Raw genomic sequence first — 17,539 nt, 5'->3', positions numbered from 1 at the left:
TAGGTACACTAGTGCCTGTATGATAATGTAAAGCCTGACTGATAATGTCCATGTTTTAACATCCATACAACACCACATGGGTGGGGATAGTACTAGTAGCCATATGTTACTACCACATAATTGTGTGCCTTGTGCTTTGGAACCCCCTGATTCCTCAAACGAGTAGTCATTTGCAGTTTTCAATCCTCTTAGTCCATACAGTAGAGAGATCCATTGTACCTTTTTAGTCATCTTGTACCCCTATATACAATGTTTTATAGTTTCTGAAAGACACAATGGGGCCTTAGTTCAGACTAACAGCGGCATAATAGAAGGCAACTTAACAGCAGCACTAATGAAAGCCGCACTGGTGATATAGGTGGCCAGCAGCGCGCAGTGTGGAGTTACGGCCCTACGTGCCGTTCACATGCTCCTCCTTCTCAGTGAAAAGTACAATGGATGCACAAAGTTAAGACAAATAGTGAAACGTCCATCATTAAAATGACACAATGAATAGATAGTGAAGTACTTTATGTTGAGTGCATGAACAATAAGCTATAGCATTACAAAAATTATCAAAAATAGACAAAGGAACAACATTTCCACTATAATAATACAAATATGCGCTTATGTAACATATATAATTGTGAATATGGTAGAATCCCGTGCCACACATGACATCCCTGAACATATTTCATACAGACAAATGGTCCGGCCACCTAGACTCATTATGTCCATTAAGCTCCATCTTGTACCCTATTGTATACAGTTGGTGGGCACCAAAGGCTGTTACACTTCTTCTCAAGCACAGTGACCCACTGATTTTCAAATGAAGGAGAATAATATGTTTTTAATGCAGCCTCTCAGTCCCATGCCATATATTTAGTGAGTCCATAAGGGAGGGAGAACTGAATACTTTTTTGGACCTGCACTTTGGACTTATGTGAAATGAAGGGCACCATGTTGGAAACCAAATTTGCACATCACTGCCTATTAAAGGTTTATTCCCACCTAAAGCCTTAATATTTTTTTTTCTTAGTTTCGATAAACATTAAAATCTATGTTTAATCATGCCATCCAATCCAATATATTACCCCCAGAAGTATATTTTTCATCCTTTTTTCTTGCAGCACGTTTATCTGAGCGGGAGCAAATGTTGGCGGCACGTGCTTTATGTCAATCAAACTGTGCTGCCTTCTCCGTGCCCGTGCCATATCCCGATGCTGCTAAATACACTAGCACTAGCAGTCTCGGGAGTAAACCTTGCTGATCCCTCCGATATATGTCAATATAATCTATGATTTGGACTGGATAAATTAACTGGAGGTATCTGTTGACATACCCATTACAAATTTCAGTCGAATATATTTTTGGGCCATGATTGCGTCAACATAAACAAATACTATGGAGTAATAATTGAAATATTGCAAGTCTTCCCTACAACCAAGTCACTTTTTGCACTAAGCACAACATTTCTCAGATTCATGCACTTTATAATATTAGTTTATTTTTGAGAACATGTACGGGGTAACAGGCACATCTCATATTTGGGAGGAATACGTCCAAGCCCAACTTCCACAGGTGCCACTGAGATCTTTTCGGGGGGCACTGGTGACTTGACTTCGAAGTTCTGCAGTAGTGAAGTGATAAAAAGGAAAATCTCCATAACCGCCAAGCTCTTTCCTGGACATATTCTCTTACCTGTAAGGAAATGACAGTGAATGCATAGACCAATATCTACAATAGGTGATATATATTCTGCTGCATGTAAAAACTGGAAAAATGTTTGAGCTATGTTTTCCATGTTATCCTCCTCTTACACTGCGTTTGCAATCCGTCAGTTTTCTGATAGTTTGATACAACTGCTGGATGAGTAACATGCAGCTGTCTTTTAACCAAATAATCCACTCAATTTAGCAACCAGTTCAATTTCATCCTCACCTGCAGAAAACGGCAACAGGGCATTGTTCTTTAGAAGTTTCCCATTTTCATCAATAAAGTTGTTTGGGTCAAAACTCTCAGGATTTTTGAACTGTGTCTTGTCGTTGTGTACACTTGTAAGTACTAGAGTGAAAACTGTTCCCTGTGGTTTAAAGAATATTAGAAAAATTAATGAGTAAGCTTTTTGTATTACATTTTTTGATTATTTCATTTTTTGTTTACCTTCTTGAAATTATAATTACGAATCTGAGTATCCATGGTCAATTCATGTGGAAGAGCCAATGGTATTACATCACCATATCTCTGAATCTCGCTTATAAAAGCTTCTGTGTAAGGCATATTGAGTCTGTCCTCAAAAGTTGGTGGACGTTGGCCGATGACATTGTCTATCTCACTGTAAACCTTTTCTGTGGAAAAATATAGATTGTATATAATTCTTTAAAGGTTCTCATTCTTAAGGAAAACATATGAAACACTTTCTCAGATATTCCCTATCTAAGTTACGTACCTGCTACACTGGGGTATTTCATGAGAAGTAAAAATACATTTTTCAGGGTAGTGCTCACTGTTTCAGTCCCACCAAAGAACAAGATCATGGCGCTCATCACCAAAGTATCGGGATTGTAGAATACAGTTTTATTCTTTTCTTCCTGTGTTTCGAACAATCATTTAGATTTTCATAAAAATAAAAAATGCAGATGAGAGGACAGTGTATACAGTGATAGAAAATACTGCTCGATAATATAGGTAATAGTCATTTGACATTTGTTTTGTACCTTCTCCATTTTGATCAGGAAGGAGTCTATAAAATCCCTTGGGTTATTACTGTCCAAAGTCTTCATGTTGCTCTCCACCTTCTTCCTTATAAAGTCTGCTATAATAGTAAAGTTTTCCATGATTCCATGGTGAGGTCCTGGTATGTACTTCATGACATTGGGGTAAATGTTGTACAGCTAAGAAAAAGACCAAACCAGTTTAGATAAATGAAAACGAGTCTTACGCAACTACACAGACATGTGAAATGATCAGGAACACCCAAAGATTTTCTTGACCCCATTAAGACAATATATTTGCTCCCCCATTTCTACAGTAAGGAGCACACTCGAGTTTTTAATCTAGGGGCTGTAGGTGCCAAAAGGAGGAGAGCACTGATTTTTGCATTGCTATACCATCTGAATTTATCAACAGAAACCTCTAAAACTTAGCTTAGCAGTTAATAGATTTGTCTTCTTGGCAGCTCATGTTGGCTCAAGAGTTAATACAGAGAATTGCTGGGGGTATGAGATAACTTAAGGTAAGATTGTATCCCTGGTGAAGGGTGATTTGTTAAATTATTTTATCCAGAAGGGTCTATATGGATGAAGGAGTTTAAAGGTGTTGTCCCACAATTAAATATAAATGTTATTAATTAAAAAATAAACAATGTTTGCCATTTACATGCTGGTAAAAAGAAAAATTCAGTAAAGAGTTATGACATTTACTTAAATAGTCTGGCGTTATCTGGTGGTCAAATAGGGTTGCGTCCAATCAGGAGACCGATACCACCAGTATAGTTACGCTACACTCCTTACCCTGTATAAAGCGCTGCCAGAAGTTTTAAGGGTTGAAAACTGCTGACCGATTCCCTTTATTGCCAGCATCCCTGGTGGTCTAGTGTATTGAAGGAGTTAAGGTTGTGTAGAGACTAAAATACACTGCCTGTCTAAACATTTAAAAATACAATTTATTAAATGTTTAATGTAAAAAAATAGGGCACTAATTGCCAAGGATCTGAATACAGGCGTTGGCAACACAGATCATAGATGCTTTGTGGAGTGTGAACGGAGGCCAACCACTGAGAACACTAAATTGAAAGTGTATAACAGTTAGAACAAGATCAGCACATCGCTACAGAACTCCACAAACGTAGTCAATAAATAATAGTTTGTCTAGTTGCCACAAACAAGCAAGATTCCCAACGCGTTTCTGCGCCTCTAAATAAATAGAGGAGCGTCCTCAGGGGTATAAATTGCCTTGATCTGTCTCAATGCCGGTCAGCACATATTATGCTGCAGGGTTACGGCGTAGATTTCTAACTAACTACCGCTCAGCACATGTTGTGCTGTAGTATTTTTGTTTCAACGGCGTGCACTAGACACTGATGACTGGTCTAAGCACGCGCCGGGGAGAAAAAATAGAGCCTTATACGGCTATAGCCCCACCTACCTGGATCGCATCAATTGAACCTGGCCCAATTGGTGATTAAGATGTCAGTTACTGACGCCCACAGATCGGGACGGCCCCATGGTGACGGCGCGACCAATGGAAATAATGCATACAGCATCAATGGTACCGGGGGGGGGAGCTTCAGGCGGCTATGTAAACAATGCTGCTAAACACTGAAGGAGCCAAGGTAAGTGACGGGTCATTAGTTTAATTAGGAGAGTTAACAAAATTCAGACCCGAGAAACGGGTTATAATGCTACTGAAGGGATCGTATTAATGCCCCTATAGGAAAGGGAACATATGAACGAGGGAGAAAATCCCCCCCCCCCCCCACCGGGTTACAGATGGAACGAAGATAGAGCAGTACAGGTCTATCATCATTGATGGAAAAAGCACCTATATCAATGGAAGTGGAGAGACATCGGTGGAATAAGGATATCACACACAGGGAGAAGGAGGCCCAATGGATTTTCAGGATGCAAACCATCAAACCATTGGGCCTCAATGAACAAATATCCTACCTACCCTTTCTTTAACGTTCTGTACCCTGCTGCAACTTGTTTTTACTCTCTGTTGTTGCATCACTTCATATTTTTACAACTATGTATTGCTAACGTATATCTCCGCTTGCCCTAATATATGCTGACATACCTCCCTGTGTGTAATATCCTTATTCCTCCGATGTGTCTCCACTTCCATTGATATAGGTGCTTTTTGCATCAATGATGATAGACCTGTACTGCTCTATCTTCGTTCCATCTGTAACCCCGGGGTGGGTGGGGGATTTTCTCCCTCGTTCATATGTTCCCTTTCCTATAGGGGCATTAATACGATCCCTTCAGTAGCATTATAACCCGTTTCTCAGGTCTGAATTTTGTTAACTCTCCTAATTAAACTAATGACCCATCACTTACCTTGGCTCCTTCAGTGTTGTGCAGCATTGTTTACATAGCCGCCTGAAGCTCCCCCCCCCCCCCCCCCCGATACCATTGATGCTGTATGCATCATTTCCATTGGTCACGCCGTCCCGATCTGTGGGCATCAGTAACTGACGTCTTAATCACCGATTGGTCCAGGTCCAATTGATGCGATCCAGGTAGGTGGGGCTATAGCCGTATAAGGCTCTATTGTTTCTCCGGCGCGTGCTTAGACCAGTCATCAGTGTCTAGTGCACGCCGTTGAAACAAAAATACTACAGCACAACATGTGCTGAGCGGTAGTTAGTTAGAAATCTACGCCGGAACCCTGCAGGATAATATGTGCTGACCGGCATTGAGACAGATCAAGGCAATTTATACCCCTGAGGACGCTCCTCTATTTATTTAGAGGCGCAGAAACGCGTTGGGAATCTTGCTTGTTTGTGGCAACTAGACAAACTTTTATTTATTGACTACGTTTGTGGAGTTATGTAGCGATGGGCTGATCTTGTGCTAACTGTTATACACTTTCAATTTAGTGTTCTCAGTGGTTGGCCTCCGTTCACACTCCACAAAGCATCTATGATCTGTGTTGCCAACGCCTGTATTCAGATCCTTGGCAATTAGTGCCCTATTTTTTACATTAAACATTTAATAAATTGTATTTTTAAACATTTAGACAGGCAGTGTATTTTCATATCTAATTAAACGTGTACCTTACACACTGAATATTTTGTGTAGAGACTAATGACATCCTTAGAGTTTTATGGTAGTAAAAAAAGAGACCCGGTGGTCTCGGGTAGTGCAATGATTATTGTTCTCATTACATGCAGTTTCTTCTTTCTGCCCTGTAATAATCCTAGAGATCAGTGCAAAGCAGAAAATAGAGGACTGTGTGGCTGTATAACCAATCGTAAAGCCTCATAAGCACACACCTGGTCATTTAAGGAGACAGTCTGGAAGTTTCCGGTGGCGGTGGGAACCGTTAATTCTATGGGTCTGGTCAGTCATAAGGAGTGATAATCATCTATTCCAATCCCGGCTGCTAACATCCACTGTTAATTTACCTCCATCTGTGGCTTGTGCAACATCTCTGGGTGATAGTCACTAATAGCAGCCAATACAGTCACCCAGCTCTCCTCAGACAATAAATAGTATATAACATCCCAAACGGCTAATTCTCTTCCACTGTTCGGCCCATGTAAATGTCAGTCTACTCTATAATGTAGTTCTGGCAAAAATAAAGCAGGAAAATCCAGATAAACTATACATCCTGCCCAGATAAGAGATTACAATAGTCGTCTACAATTATCAAGTTTTCAAAATTGTATGTTCCGTAATAACGCACCCATAGACATATTTGAGTCAATACTGAGGCATACAGAGGGTTTTTTTATCTTTTGGATTCATATCAAATCCAAACAAAAAAAAGTGGATAGTCAGATAACTATTACAGAAATATTTTCCCTTGGAATCATTGCTTGTGGGGCGGGGGGGGGGGGTACCTCTGTAATTCAGTGATGTACGGAGGCACAATATGGCGACACACACATTTTCTACAGCTCCATACTATGAAAATATTAATTCTTTGTACATGGCTCTGTACATATTTCCATTGAAATCTTAGGTTATACTTACTAAACCCCAGCGTGTGCTCATGATTCGGAAGTTGTCTTGAACACATTTCACAAGCTTTTGGAACTGTTCATCTTGATATTCAAATCGGTCTCCAAACACCACAGAGCAAATTACATTTGATACGGAACGTAGTAAAGGGTAATTGGGATCTATTGGGGATCCTAAAACATATAAAAATAATGAAATCAATAGCTAGAGCTCAAGGTGAACAGAATCAGAGTCTTGTCTTAGGTTTCCAAACAGGGCACCTAGTGGTGTAGAGTAAGAAGGTCTATTATTGTGCAGAGTAGCTGAGTCTAAAGTATAGGATTTATACTACTTTAAAGTAGGCCGACCCTAAAAGGTGTGTGATCTATATGGGACACCTCATAAGGCATGGCACCACAAATCTTATTGTACAGCTGTTAAGGATCTGCCAGGCACAGCTTCTGTATCCACGCCCATAGGTAATCAGTCTGCACCTGCTTCTATGTCTGTGAGACTGACTCCATCTTCCACCACTCAGGATGGCAGGCTTAGGAGTGGGAGAGCCTATCGCAGCCTGGCCAGACGGAGCTAGCTCCCGCTCTCTGTCTATTTATACCTGCCTTTCCTGTTCCTCCTTGCTTGTGATTCTTCTCGTTTTGTTTCCTGGCCCTGCTGCAGCTTCTTGAACTACTTGTCCCAGCTTCGTATTGACCCTGGCTTACTGACTACTCTTCTGCTCTGCGTTTGGTACCTCGTACACTCCTGGTTTGACTCGGCTTGTTCACTACTCTCCTGCTCTGCGTTTGGCACCTCGTACTCTCCTGGTTTGACTCGGCTCGTTTACTACTCTTGCTGCTCACGGTGTTGCCGTGGGCAACTGCCCCGTTTCCCTTTGTTCTGTGTTTCCTTGTCTGGTTGTCTGCCGTGCACTTACTGAGTGTAGGGACCGTCGCCCAGTTGTACCCCGTCGCCTAGGTCGGGTCGTTGCAAGTAGGCAGGGACTGAGTGGCGGGTAGATTAGGGCTCACTTGTCTGTTTCCCTATCCCTGTCATTACAACAGCAGTATTATTTAGACATTGTATAGCATAGATAACAGAATATTTTATGTATGGTGCTGTTATTTGGTCACTATAGGTTGGTATTATATGAGCACTGGGTGGTGGTATTTAGTTGTGTGGCACTGCTACTTAGGCACTGTACAATATATTTATCTGAAGTGTATGGTCGTGGCACTGTAAAGAATTTTTATTTAAGCAACTGTATGGAGGTACTATTTGGCCAACGTCTGTCAGTGTTGGGTGCTATGATGTATGGCGTATACTGTATATACTTTGGTATGGTTATTTGTACACTATGACTACACCACACAGAGGAAAAAGATCTAAAAGAAAAAAATGGAGTTGTAAGCAATTATATTGGTACCAAACACGTTAGTAATTCTTAGGCTGGGTTCACACAACCTATTTTCAGACGTAAACGAGGCGTATTATGCCTCGTTTTACGTCTGAAAATAAGGCTACAATACGTCGGCAAACATCTGCCCATTCATTTGAATGGGTTTGCCGACGTAATGTGCAGACGACCTGTCATTTACGCGTCGTCGTTTGACAGCTGTCAAACGACGACGCGTAAAAATACAGCCTCGTCAAAAGAAGTGCAGGACACTTATATACATTATATGCAGGACACTTCTATACATTATATGCAGGACACTTATATACATTATATGCGGGACACTTATATACATTATATGCGGGACACTTATATACATTATATGCAGGACACTTATACACATTATATGCGGGACACTTATATACATTATATGCGGGACACTTATATACATTATATGCGGGACACTTATATACATTATATGCAGGACACTTCTATACATTATATGCAGGACACTTTACATTATATGCAGGACACTTATATATATTATATGCAGGACACTTATATATATTACATGCAGGACACTTATATACATTATATGCAGGACACTTATATATATTACATGCAGGACACTTATATACATTATATGCAGGACACTTATATACATTATATGCAGGACACTTATATACATTATATGCGGGACACTTATATACATTATATGCGGGACACTTATATACATTATATGCGGGACACTTATATACATTATATGCGGGACACTTATATACATTATATGCAGGACACTTATATATATTACATGCAGGACACTTATATACATTATATGCAGGACACTTATATACATTATATGCAGGACACTTATATACATTATATGCAGGACACTTATATACATTCTATGCAGGACACTTATATACATTATATGCAGGACACTTATATACATTATATGCAGGACACTTATATACATTCTATGCAGGACACTTATATACATTATATGCAGGACACTTATATATATTACATGCAGGACACTTATATACATTATATGCAGGACACTTATATACATTATATGCAGGACACTTATATACATTATATGCGGGACACTTATATACATTATATGCGGGACACTTATATACATTATATGCGGGACACTTATATACATTATATGCGGGACACTTATATACATTATATGCGGGACACTTATATACATTATATGCAGGACACATATCATTATATGCAGGACACTTCTATACATTATATGCGGGACACTTATATACATTATATGCAGGACACTTATATACATTATATGCAGGACACTTCTTTCAGACATAATTTGAGCCGTTCTTCATTAAACTCAATGAAGCACAGCTCAAAATTTACGGCTGTCAGAGAAGCCTCGCAAAATGCGAGGAGGAGCATTTACGTCTGAAACTAGGCAGCTGTTTTCTCCTGAAAACAGTCTGTCTTTTCAGACGTAAAAGCAAGCTAGCGTGTGCACATACCCTCAGGGTATGTTCACACGCAGTGCTTTCAGACGTAATTCAGGCGTTTTACGCCTGAAAAAGCTGCTCCGTTACGCCTACAAACATCTGCCCATTGCTTGCAATGGGTTTTACGGTGTTCTGTTCCCACGAAGTATAATTTTACGTGTCGATGTAAAAATACGGCGCGTAAAAAGACGCCCACTCAAAAGAAGTAGCATGTCACTTCTTGAGGTCGTTTTTTTGAGCTGATTCATTTTCAGCTTCAAAAATGCCTTAAAATCAGAGGCGGTTTTCTCTGAAAACAGCTCCGTATTTTCAGATGTTTTTTGCTAAGCGTGTGAACATATCCTTAACAAAAAACGTCTGAAAAATACGGAGCTGATTACAGAGAAAACAGCCTCTGATTTTCAGGCGTTTTGGAAGCTGAGGGTATGTTCACACGGCAGCGTCCATAACGGCTGAAATTACGGGGATGTTTTCAGGAGAAAACATCCCCGTAATTTCAGCCGTAACGGGATGTGCAGGCGCTTGAATGCCGCGTCCATTACGGACGTAATTGGCGCTGCTTTTCATTGGAGTCAATGAATAACGGCTCCAATTACGCCCCAAGAAATGACAGGTCACTTCTTTGACGTGGGCGTCTATTTACGCGCCGTCATTTGACAGCGGCGCGTAAATATACGCCTCGTGTGAACAGACAAACGTCAGCCCATGGCTTTCAATGGGCAGATGTTTGTCAACGCATTCAAGCCGTAATTTCGGACGTAATTCGGGGGTTAAACCGCCCGAATTACGTCCGTAAATAGGCCGTGTGAACATACCCTGAGAATGAAATTTGGAGCTTCTTTTGAGACTTCTTTTCAGACGTTTTTCGAGGCGTTTTTCATAGTGTTCAATGGAAAATCAGCTCCAAAAAACACCTCAAGAAGTGACATGCTACTTCTTTTTACGGAGCGTCTTTTTACGCTTCGTTTTTTGACAGCGAAGCGTAAAATAAAGGCTCGTGGGAACAGAACATCGTAATTCCCATTGAAAGCAATGGGCAGATGTTTGTAGGCGTATTAGGGGCGTTTTTTCAGGCGTAATTTGAGGCGTAAAACGCCTCCATTACGTCTGCAAAGAGGTCGTGTGCACATAACCTTATTGTGTGAATCTACTTTTTTTGTAATTTCTTCTATTGTCTTCATTTCTCAAAATGCCTCCAAAAATAGACCCCTAGAAATTTCCACTAGCTATCCGTAGACAAGAGTGATGCTCTTCATCCATCTGAGATTTCTCCTCCGCAGCTGCAAGTAACATAATGATGGAAATGTCCATCAGGTCCTAAGGAACAATTTTTCAAAACTGACCGTAGAAAAAGATTGTTCCATGTGAACATGCCCTAATATATAAGTAATCTGAATAAAAAATCTGATAAAAAATCAACAAGATATTAGTTGAGGCTAGAGGAAACGAGTACAGAAAGTGCATTAAAGGGATTAATAAAATTTACCATTAGTTTTTCTCAGCACATCAGTGAGATACAGGATCTCCTCCCGAATCCTTTCTTCAAAGCTACGTTTTCCAACTCCAAAATTACCTAGCGTTAGCATGGAAAAACGCCTCAGCTCCTTCCATTTTTCACCATTACTGAATGCAAACTCTGTGGAATACAATAAAATAATGAGTTCTATATGAAAGCACATCCACTGTAAGCTATAAGGAAGTAAACAAAATGAAGAATTCATGTTTATTGCCATTGTTTTATACAAAAATATGTTAACTGTGGTCCAAATCATTTGTTTGCGACCTTCACTCTGTTTCTTCGGCATTAACTGCTTTAAAAATTTGTCTGGTTTAGAAAAAAATGAAACTAAAGAGAGATCTCTTGTTCAGGTACCTTTATCTATTCACCAGAGTGTCTCTCTTTATCTCTCTGAAGGACCCAACACATCCATGCATTACATAGACAACCCATACATTTTCAATGAGAACTGTGTAATACTTAATTTCTCCTGTGGTGGTGCTGCAGGGTAATTGTTCCAGCAGCAGGACACCCTGTGGTCAGCTTGTCGGTGGAGCATTGTAATAAAAAGGAATGGTCACTTTAAATACAGATTGGCCTAGGGCCATCATTATGCCTATTTGTTTGATTCCCCTAGAACCTCAATAAGAAGGTGTTTTACCATTTATAAAGTGTGATAAAAGAGCGAGGCTAGAACGATGCACCGGTATCAAACTAATAAGTAAATTCCAAATACTTACATGTAAACCTGACTAAATACTCACCATCTCCCTTTGTAAAGTCAAAAAATGATGCATAATAGGCTCGACCACCGAACTCTTCTGCTTTGTCAATCAAAGTTTCCTTGATGGCTTTATAACTACATAGCACTACAACTGGTCTGTGTCCTTCATATACCGTAAATATATCACCGTATTTTTTAGACAACTAGATAAAAAATCAAATGAATTCAACATGACAAGTTATGATCTGCTTAGATACTTTAATAATATTCCATAGTTAGTCAGAGAGCAGTTCAATTGAATAGACTATAAAAACATTGTTATATATGTAATTTTCATAGAAATGAACATGCAATTATCTTATGTTAAAATCCTCCAATAGCACCAGCTATCGGGGCCAGTGGCTTAGCTACCGCTGTAGCAGCCATAGTGGCTGCAAGGGGGGGGCCTGTCCCTCTTAGGGTATGTGCACACACACTATTTACGTCCGTAATATACGGACGTATTTCGGCAGCAAGTCCCGGACCGAACACAGTGCAGGGAGCCGGGCTCCAAGCATCATACTTATGTACGATGCTAGGAGTCCCTGCCTCGCTGCAGGACAACTGTCACGTACTGAAAACATGATTACAGTACGGGACAGTTGTCCGGCAGCGAGGCAGGGACTCCTAGCGTCGTACATAACTATGATGCTAGGAGCCCGGCTCCCTGCACTGAGTTCGGTCCGGAACTTGCGGCCGAAATACGTCCGTATATTACGGACGTAATTAGTGTGTGTGCACATACCCTTAGGTTGAGGGCCGCGGCTGCCAGTTGCTGTGATTAGGTGCAGGGCCGGCTATCACTCTCCCTCTGTGTAAGGTGCGGCACAGCACATCAGCTGTAGAGAGAAGACTGTCAGAGATAGCCTGCTGCTGCTGTGCACTGTCCATACCTCCAGCAGCCGCTTCATAATGACGTCAAGAGTGCAACTAGGAGGTGTAGGACCTGTAGTCACATCAGTCACATGATCAAGGTCCTGTGGGCTGTAGCAAAGAACGGCAGAGGCTCAAGCTGGTAAGTGTGTGTGTGTATATATATATATATATATATATATATATATATATATATATAGCGCATATAGTGTGTGTGTATGGTGCATATAACGTGCATGTGTATATTGGATATAGCGTACGTGTGTACTGTGTATAGTGCATATAGCGTGCATATGTGTATAGGGCATATAGCGTGCGTGTATGTGTAGTGCATATAGCGTGCGAGTGTGCATAGTGCATATAGCGTGCGTGTGTGCATAGTGCATATAGCGTGCGTGTGTATGTATAGTGCATGTAGCGTGCGTGCGTGTGTATAGTGCATATAGCGTGTGCGTGTGTGTGGTGCATATAGCGTGCGTGTGTGTGTAGTGCATATAGCATGCGTGTGTGTGCAGTGCATATAGCATGCGTCTGTGTGTATAGTGCATATAGCGTGCGTGTGTATAGTGCATATAGCATGCGTATGTGTGTGTGTAAAGTGCATATAGTGTGCGTGTGTGTATATAGCGTGTGTGTATAGTGCATATAGCGTGTGTGTGTGTGTATAATGCATATAGCATGCGTGTGTTTATAGTGCATATAACATGCGTTCGTGCGTGTGTATAGTGCATATAGCGTGCGTGTGTGTGTATAGTGCATATAGCATGCGTGCGTGTGTGTGTGTATAGTGCATATAGCATGCCTTTGTGTGTACAGATCATATAGCTTGCGTGTGTGTGTGTGCGTATAGTGCATATAGCGTGCGTGCGTATAGTGTTTATAGCGTGCGTATAGTGCATACAGCGTGCGTGCGTGCGTGCGTGTATAGTGCATATAGCATGCATGCGTGTGTGTGTGTGTGTGTGTGTGTGTGTGTGTGTATAGTGCATATAGCGTGCGTGCGGGTGTATAGTGCATGATAGGCAGGTCCTGGAATTACTCTCTATGACAGCATGCTGATGCTGTGCACTGTCCATACCTCCAGCCTCTTCATAATGATGACAAGACTGCAACTAGGAGGTGTAGGACCTGTAGTGACATTAGTCACATGATCAATTTCCTGTAGGCTGTACCCAAACCCCGCAGAGGAAGAGGCTCAAGCTGGTGTGTCTAGTGCATATAGCATGTGTATAGTGCATATAGTATGTGTATACTATAAGTGTGTACATATATAGTCTGTGTGGTTTAAATATATAGTGTGTGTTGTGAGTGTGAATTGTATGTAGTGTGTGTGATGTACAAAAACAAAAAAGTACATCCCAAATAGACCCTCATAACACAGTACGATCTGTGTGGTGCCTCCCAGTGGCGTAGCTATAGTGGTCGCAACTGCGACCAGGCCCCGAAGCCAGGGTGGCCCGCGGTCCCCCGCACACCACGTCTATTCACAGTTACTATAGTAACTGGGGCCTATCTAATAAACTACACATGCCCCTGTTGATATAGTAAGAGTATACTTAACCTCCTCGTTCCTGAGCGCAGCGCTGGTCTGGATATTTTCAGCGTCATGACGTCACAACACTATCTGCGCCGCACACAACGTCTTGATGCTAAATGGTGTCAGGACCTGCGCTGTGCCCGGAGCTAAAGAGGAGGGTAAGTATATGATTACTGTCTGCTGGCTTAGATACAGGGTCCAGCAGACAGTGTCACACATGGGCCATGTATCTAAGTCTACCTTGTGGGCCGTCAGAGGGACAATTTTTACGTTCGTCTGAATAAGCCCTTAGAATTGGCTGCTACTCATGGGCCAGTGCTGTGTACTTGCCCCCCAGGCTAAAATTTGCCAGCCACTCCATGCCAGGTGGCGCTGCTAGCAACCACTACGTTCAACAGTATCTGCGTTCTTAGGACGCTGATGGTATTGAACAGTATGACAGAGCAGGGAGGTATCTCTGCCATCTACTAGGCTACAAGCCAAGTTCGGCCTTCAGCCTGTCCCTGCGCAGGCCGGTATGATTAAGTCACTGGATCACACCGGCCTACGCAAGGATCCCGTCGGTGCGGATTCGCTCCATTCGTCGCGGGAACAGTACCAAGGTGAGTATGAAGTTTTATTTGTTTGGGGGGGGGCTACAGGAGGGTGGCTGTATGGCGCTATCTACAGGAGGAGGGCGGTATGGCACTATCTACATGAGGGGGGGATGTATGGCACTATCTATCTACTGGGGGCAGTATGGCGCTATCTATCTATGGGGGGGCTGTATGGCGCTATCTACAAGTAGGGCGAGACACTGTCTACAGGAGGGCTGTATAGCAGTCTACAGGGGGGCACTATCTACAAGGAGGGCTGTGTGTAGCACCTAGGGCAGGGGGTACCAGTCAAAAGTTTGCTATGGGGCCCAGTCTTTGCTAGTTACGCCCCGGATCAGGTCCATACAAGAAGTACTGCAGTCAGGGGTCTGGTCAAATTGGGGGCCCGCCCACCAGCTGATCTTTCGGGAGAAGCAGCCACACAGCTGCAGTAAAAAATTCTTGCTGCCAGCAGACACCACTAGGCTGAGTTCACACAGGGCGGATACGCTGCGTAAAGTTACATTGTGTAACCCCTCCCGTGGCCACAGGGAATTCCGGGTGAAAAACCGCACCAAACTGTGGTGCAGTTTTATCGCCCGGAATGTCCACTGCGGAAAACTGCAGCATTTAGCCGGCCTGTGATTGGCTGCAGCTGCGGTCACCTTGGATGAAATGTCATCCCTGGAAAATTCCTCCGTGTGAACTAGGCCTTTCTGCCTGACAAAAAGAAAAAAAGCGTGCATGTTTATTTCAATAGGGAAAAGAAGACAAGCCACTGACAAATACGTCTAGCATCAGATTAACTCCCAGCATTACAAAATATCAGGCATGTTGAAATCCAAGATGCCTGAGCCTCACTTGCCCCTGGAGGACCCCAAACAGTAGAATAACTGCAGATCCTGACAATTTCAGTGGCATTAGGACAATGTACTTGGGCAGCTTAAAGGCTAGGTACACCTTCGTAGGATTTAATATAACTTTTAAATTGAATTATTAAAAATAAAATGTACTTTTTAAGATACAACTTTTATGTATCCTGTATCCATAGAAACTGTATCTCTCCGTCAAAGCCGATTTCGTCAGGTCAGCTGAACTGACGGCTCAGCTGAAATCTGGTCCTGTGCGTCTCTGACACTCAGGATCCAGCTAATAACAATCACATCTAAATTCTAAAAAGTGAACCTTCAGTCTACTCTTACTACCACTGACTTCTGGACTCCAGCGGTGGTTTTGTTTTATTTCTAGTCCCCCCGGTTTCTGAGATATGTCCCCTGGTTGTTTGGGTGCCAAATATGCTAATGAATCACTGGCTAGCCAAGAGGGCATCAGCGATTCTCCTGAGGTGGAGCTACCTCACAGCCTCTGACGCTGACCTATCAGGGTGAGGCTGCTTTACACATACTGTCTTAGCTCAGCGTGGTACATCTATCAGGAACGGGGGGACTAGAAATAAAACAAAAGCACCGCTGGGGTCCAGGAGACAGCGGTGGTAAGGTGAGATTGATGGTTTACTTTTTAGGACCTAGTGACAGGTCCTCTTTCTTTTAAAGTGGTTTAATAGTACAAAAACATAAAAACAAAAAGAAAACGTTTTCTTTAAGCCCCCTATTATTAGGTATGATTGTACCCATCCTAGAATGTTATGGCATATCGGTATAAATACCGGTATGGATATGACATAACGTTCTGATCGGTAAGAGTTTAACCTCTGGGACCCCCACCAATTTTAAGAACAGAGGAACAATGGTCCTTTCAGCATTTCTCCTTTACAGCAGCGCTCCTGACATCCTGGTGTGCAGAGAACTCCAACACATTTCCTTTCAAGTAAATTTTACTGTGCAGAGAAAAATCAGTGAAGGAGCCAAAATGTTTAATGGGGCACTCCTGTCACAGACGTTCATGGCATATCCACAGGATAGCCCGCTTGCTCGGCTGTTTCCTGTAACTCCCATGGAATTGAACAGAGATAGTCACGCACCACCATTCCATTCTCCTTCTGGATTCAGCGGTCACCTCACCAGATGGGACGTGAGTTAGGGGAACCCATTTTCATGGTTCGGGACCCAGAGGAGGCATCTGCATGTATCAAACACTTATGGCTAATCCTGTGAATATGCCATAAATATCTGTGATTGGAAAAGCGCTGCGGCCTCTTCATTATAAGGATCGGTGATCAGGCCCTCACCGATGAGAACATGATGGCAATCGCAGCGATATGCTATAATTTCCTATATTGGGAAAGCTCATTCAACAAATTCTGTGTCTGATTTCCTTTAAGACAAAAAGCAAATGGTTTAAGCAATATTGGAGATATAAATAATGCGTGCCTCCGGTAGTATGTCTTGCCCACCATAAACCCAGCAAATGAGTAGGAAGGAAGGAAACACTCAGGTAGCAAAGTACATGGAATTTATGTGTTAATTTATGCTTGACAAAGACTCATAGGCCAAAATATTCAACGTGGAACATTATCCAAGTGTTGCCTTCCTTCCTAGTTATCAGCTCATTTCCTTTAGGAAGCGTTACTGTTCGTTTTCTGCGTTACTCACATCCAGTAGTGACTTCACAATATCATTGAAGTTCATCTTGTAAAGAGTACCAATGATGGGAAGAGGAGTTGGTCCAGGAGGAAGCTTAGACTTCCCCAACAATATCTTGGTATACTTCGCCATACAAATGGTTATGAGAATCACCAAGACGGCTGTAGCCAGTGAGTAGAAATCCATCCTGTGAACAGAAATTCATACGCAGGAT

General features: G+C 42.1%; 1 protein-coding gene across 1 annotated transcript; it reads right to left on the bottom strand.

The window, feature by feature from the left end:
• Nucleotides 1-517: 517 nt before the first annotated feature.
• Nucleotides 518-17,511, bottom strand: LOC142659715 (cytochrome P450 2F2-like). Its single transcript, XM_075836123.1, has 9 exons — nt 17,335-17,511; nt 11,799-11,961; nt 11,023-11,172; nt 6,681-6,841; nt 2,697-2,873; nt 2,429-2,570; nt 2,143-2,327; nt 1,921-2,062; nt 518-1,680 (listed from the first exon to the last, which is right to left on the bottom strand). The coding sequence occupies exons 1-9, from the start codon at nt 17,509-17,511 to the stop codon at nt 1,484-1,486; spliced, it is 1,494 nt and encodes a 497-aa protein (XP_075692238.1). The 3' UTR covers nt 518-1,483.
• Nucleotides 17,512-17,539: the final 28 nt, after the last annotated feature.

This window comes from Rhinoderma darwinii, chromosome 8 (assembly GCF_050947455.1).
Source record: "Rhinoderma darwinii isolate aRhiDar2 chromosome 8, aRhiDar2.hap1, whole genome shotgun sequence".
Classification (NCBI taxonomy): Eukaryota; Metazoa; Chordata; class Amphibia; order Anura; family Rhinodermatidae; genus Rhinoderma; species Rhinoderma darwinii.
Note: the sequence above shows the minus strand (reverse complement) of the source record. Positions and strands in the feature narration are given on the sequence as shown.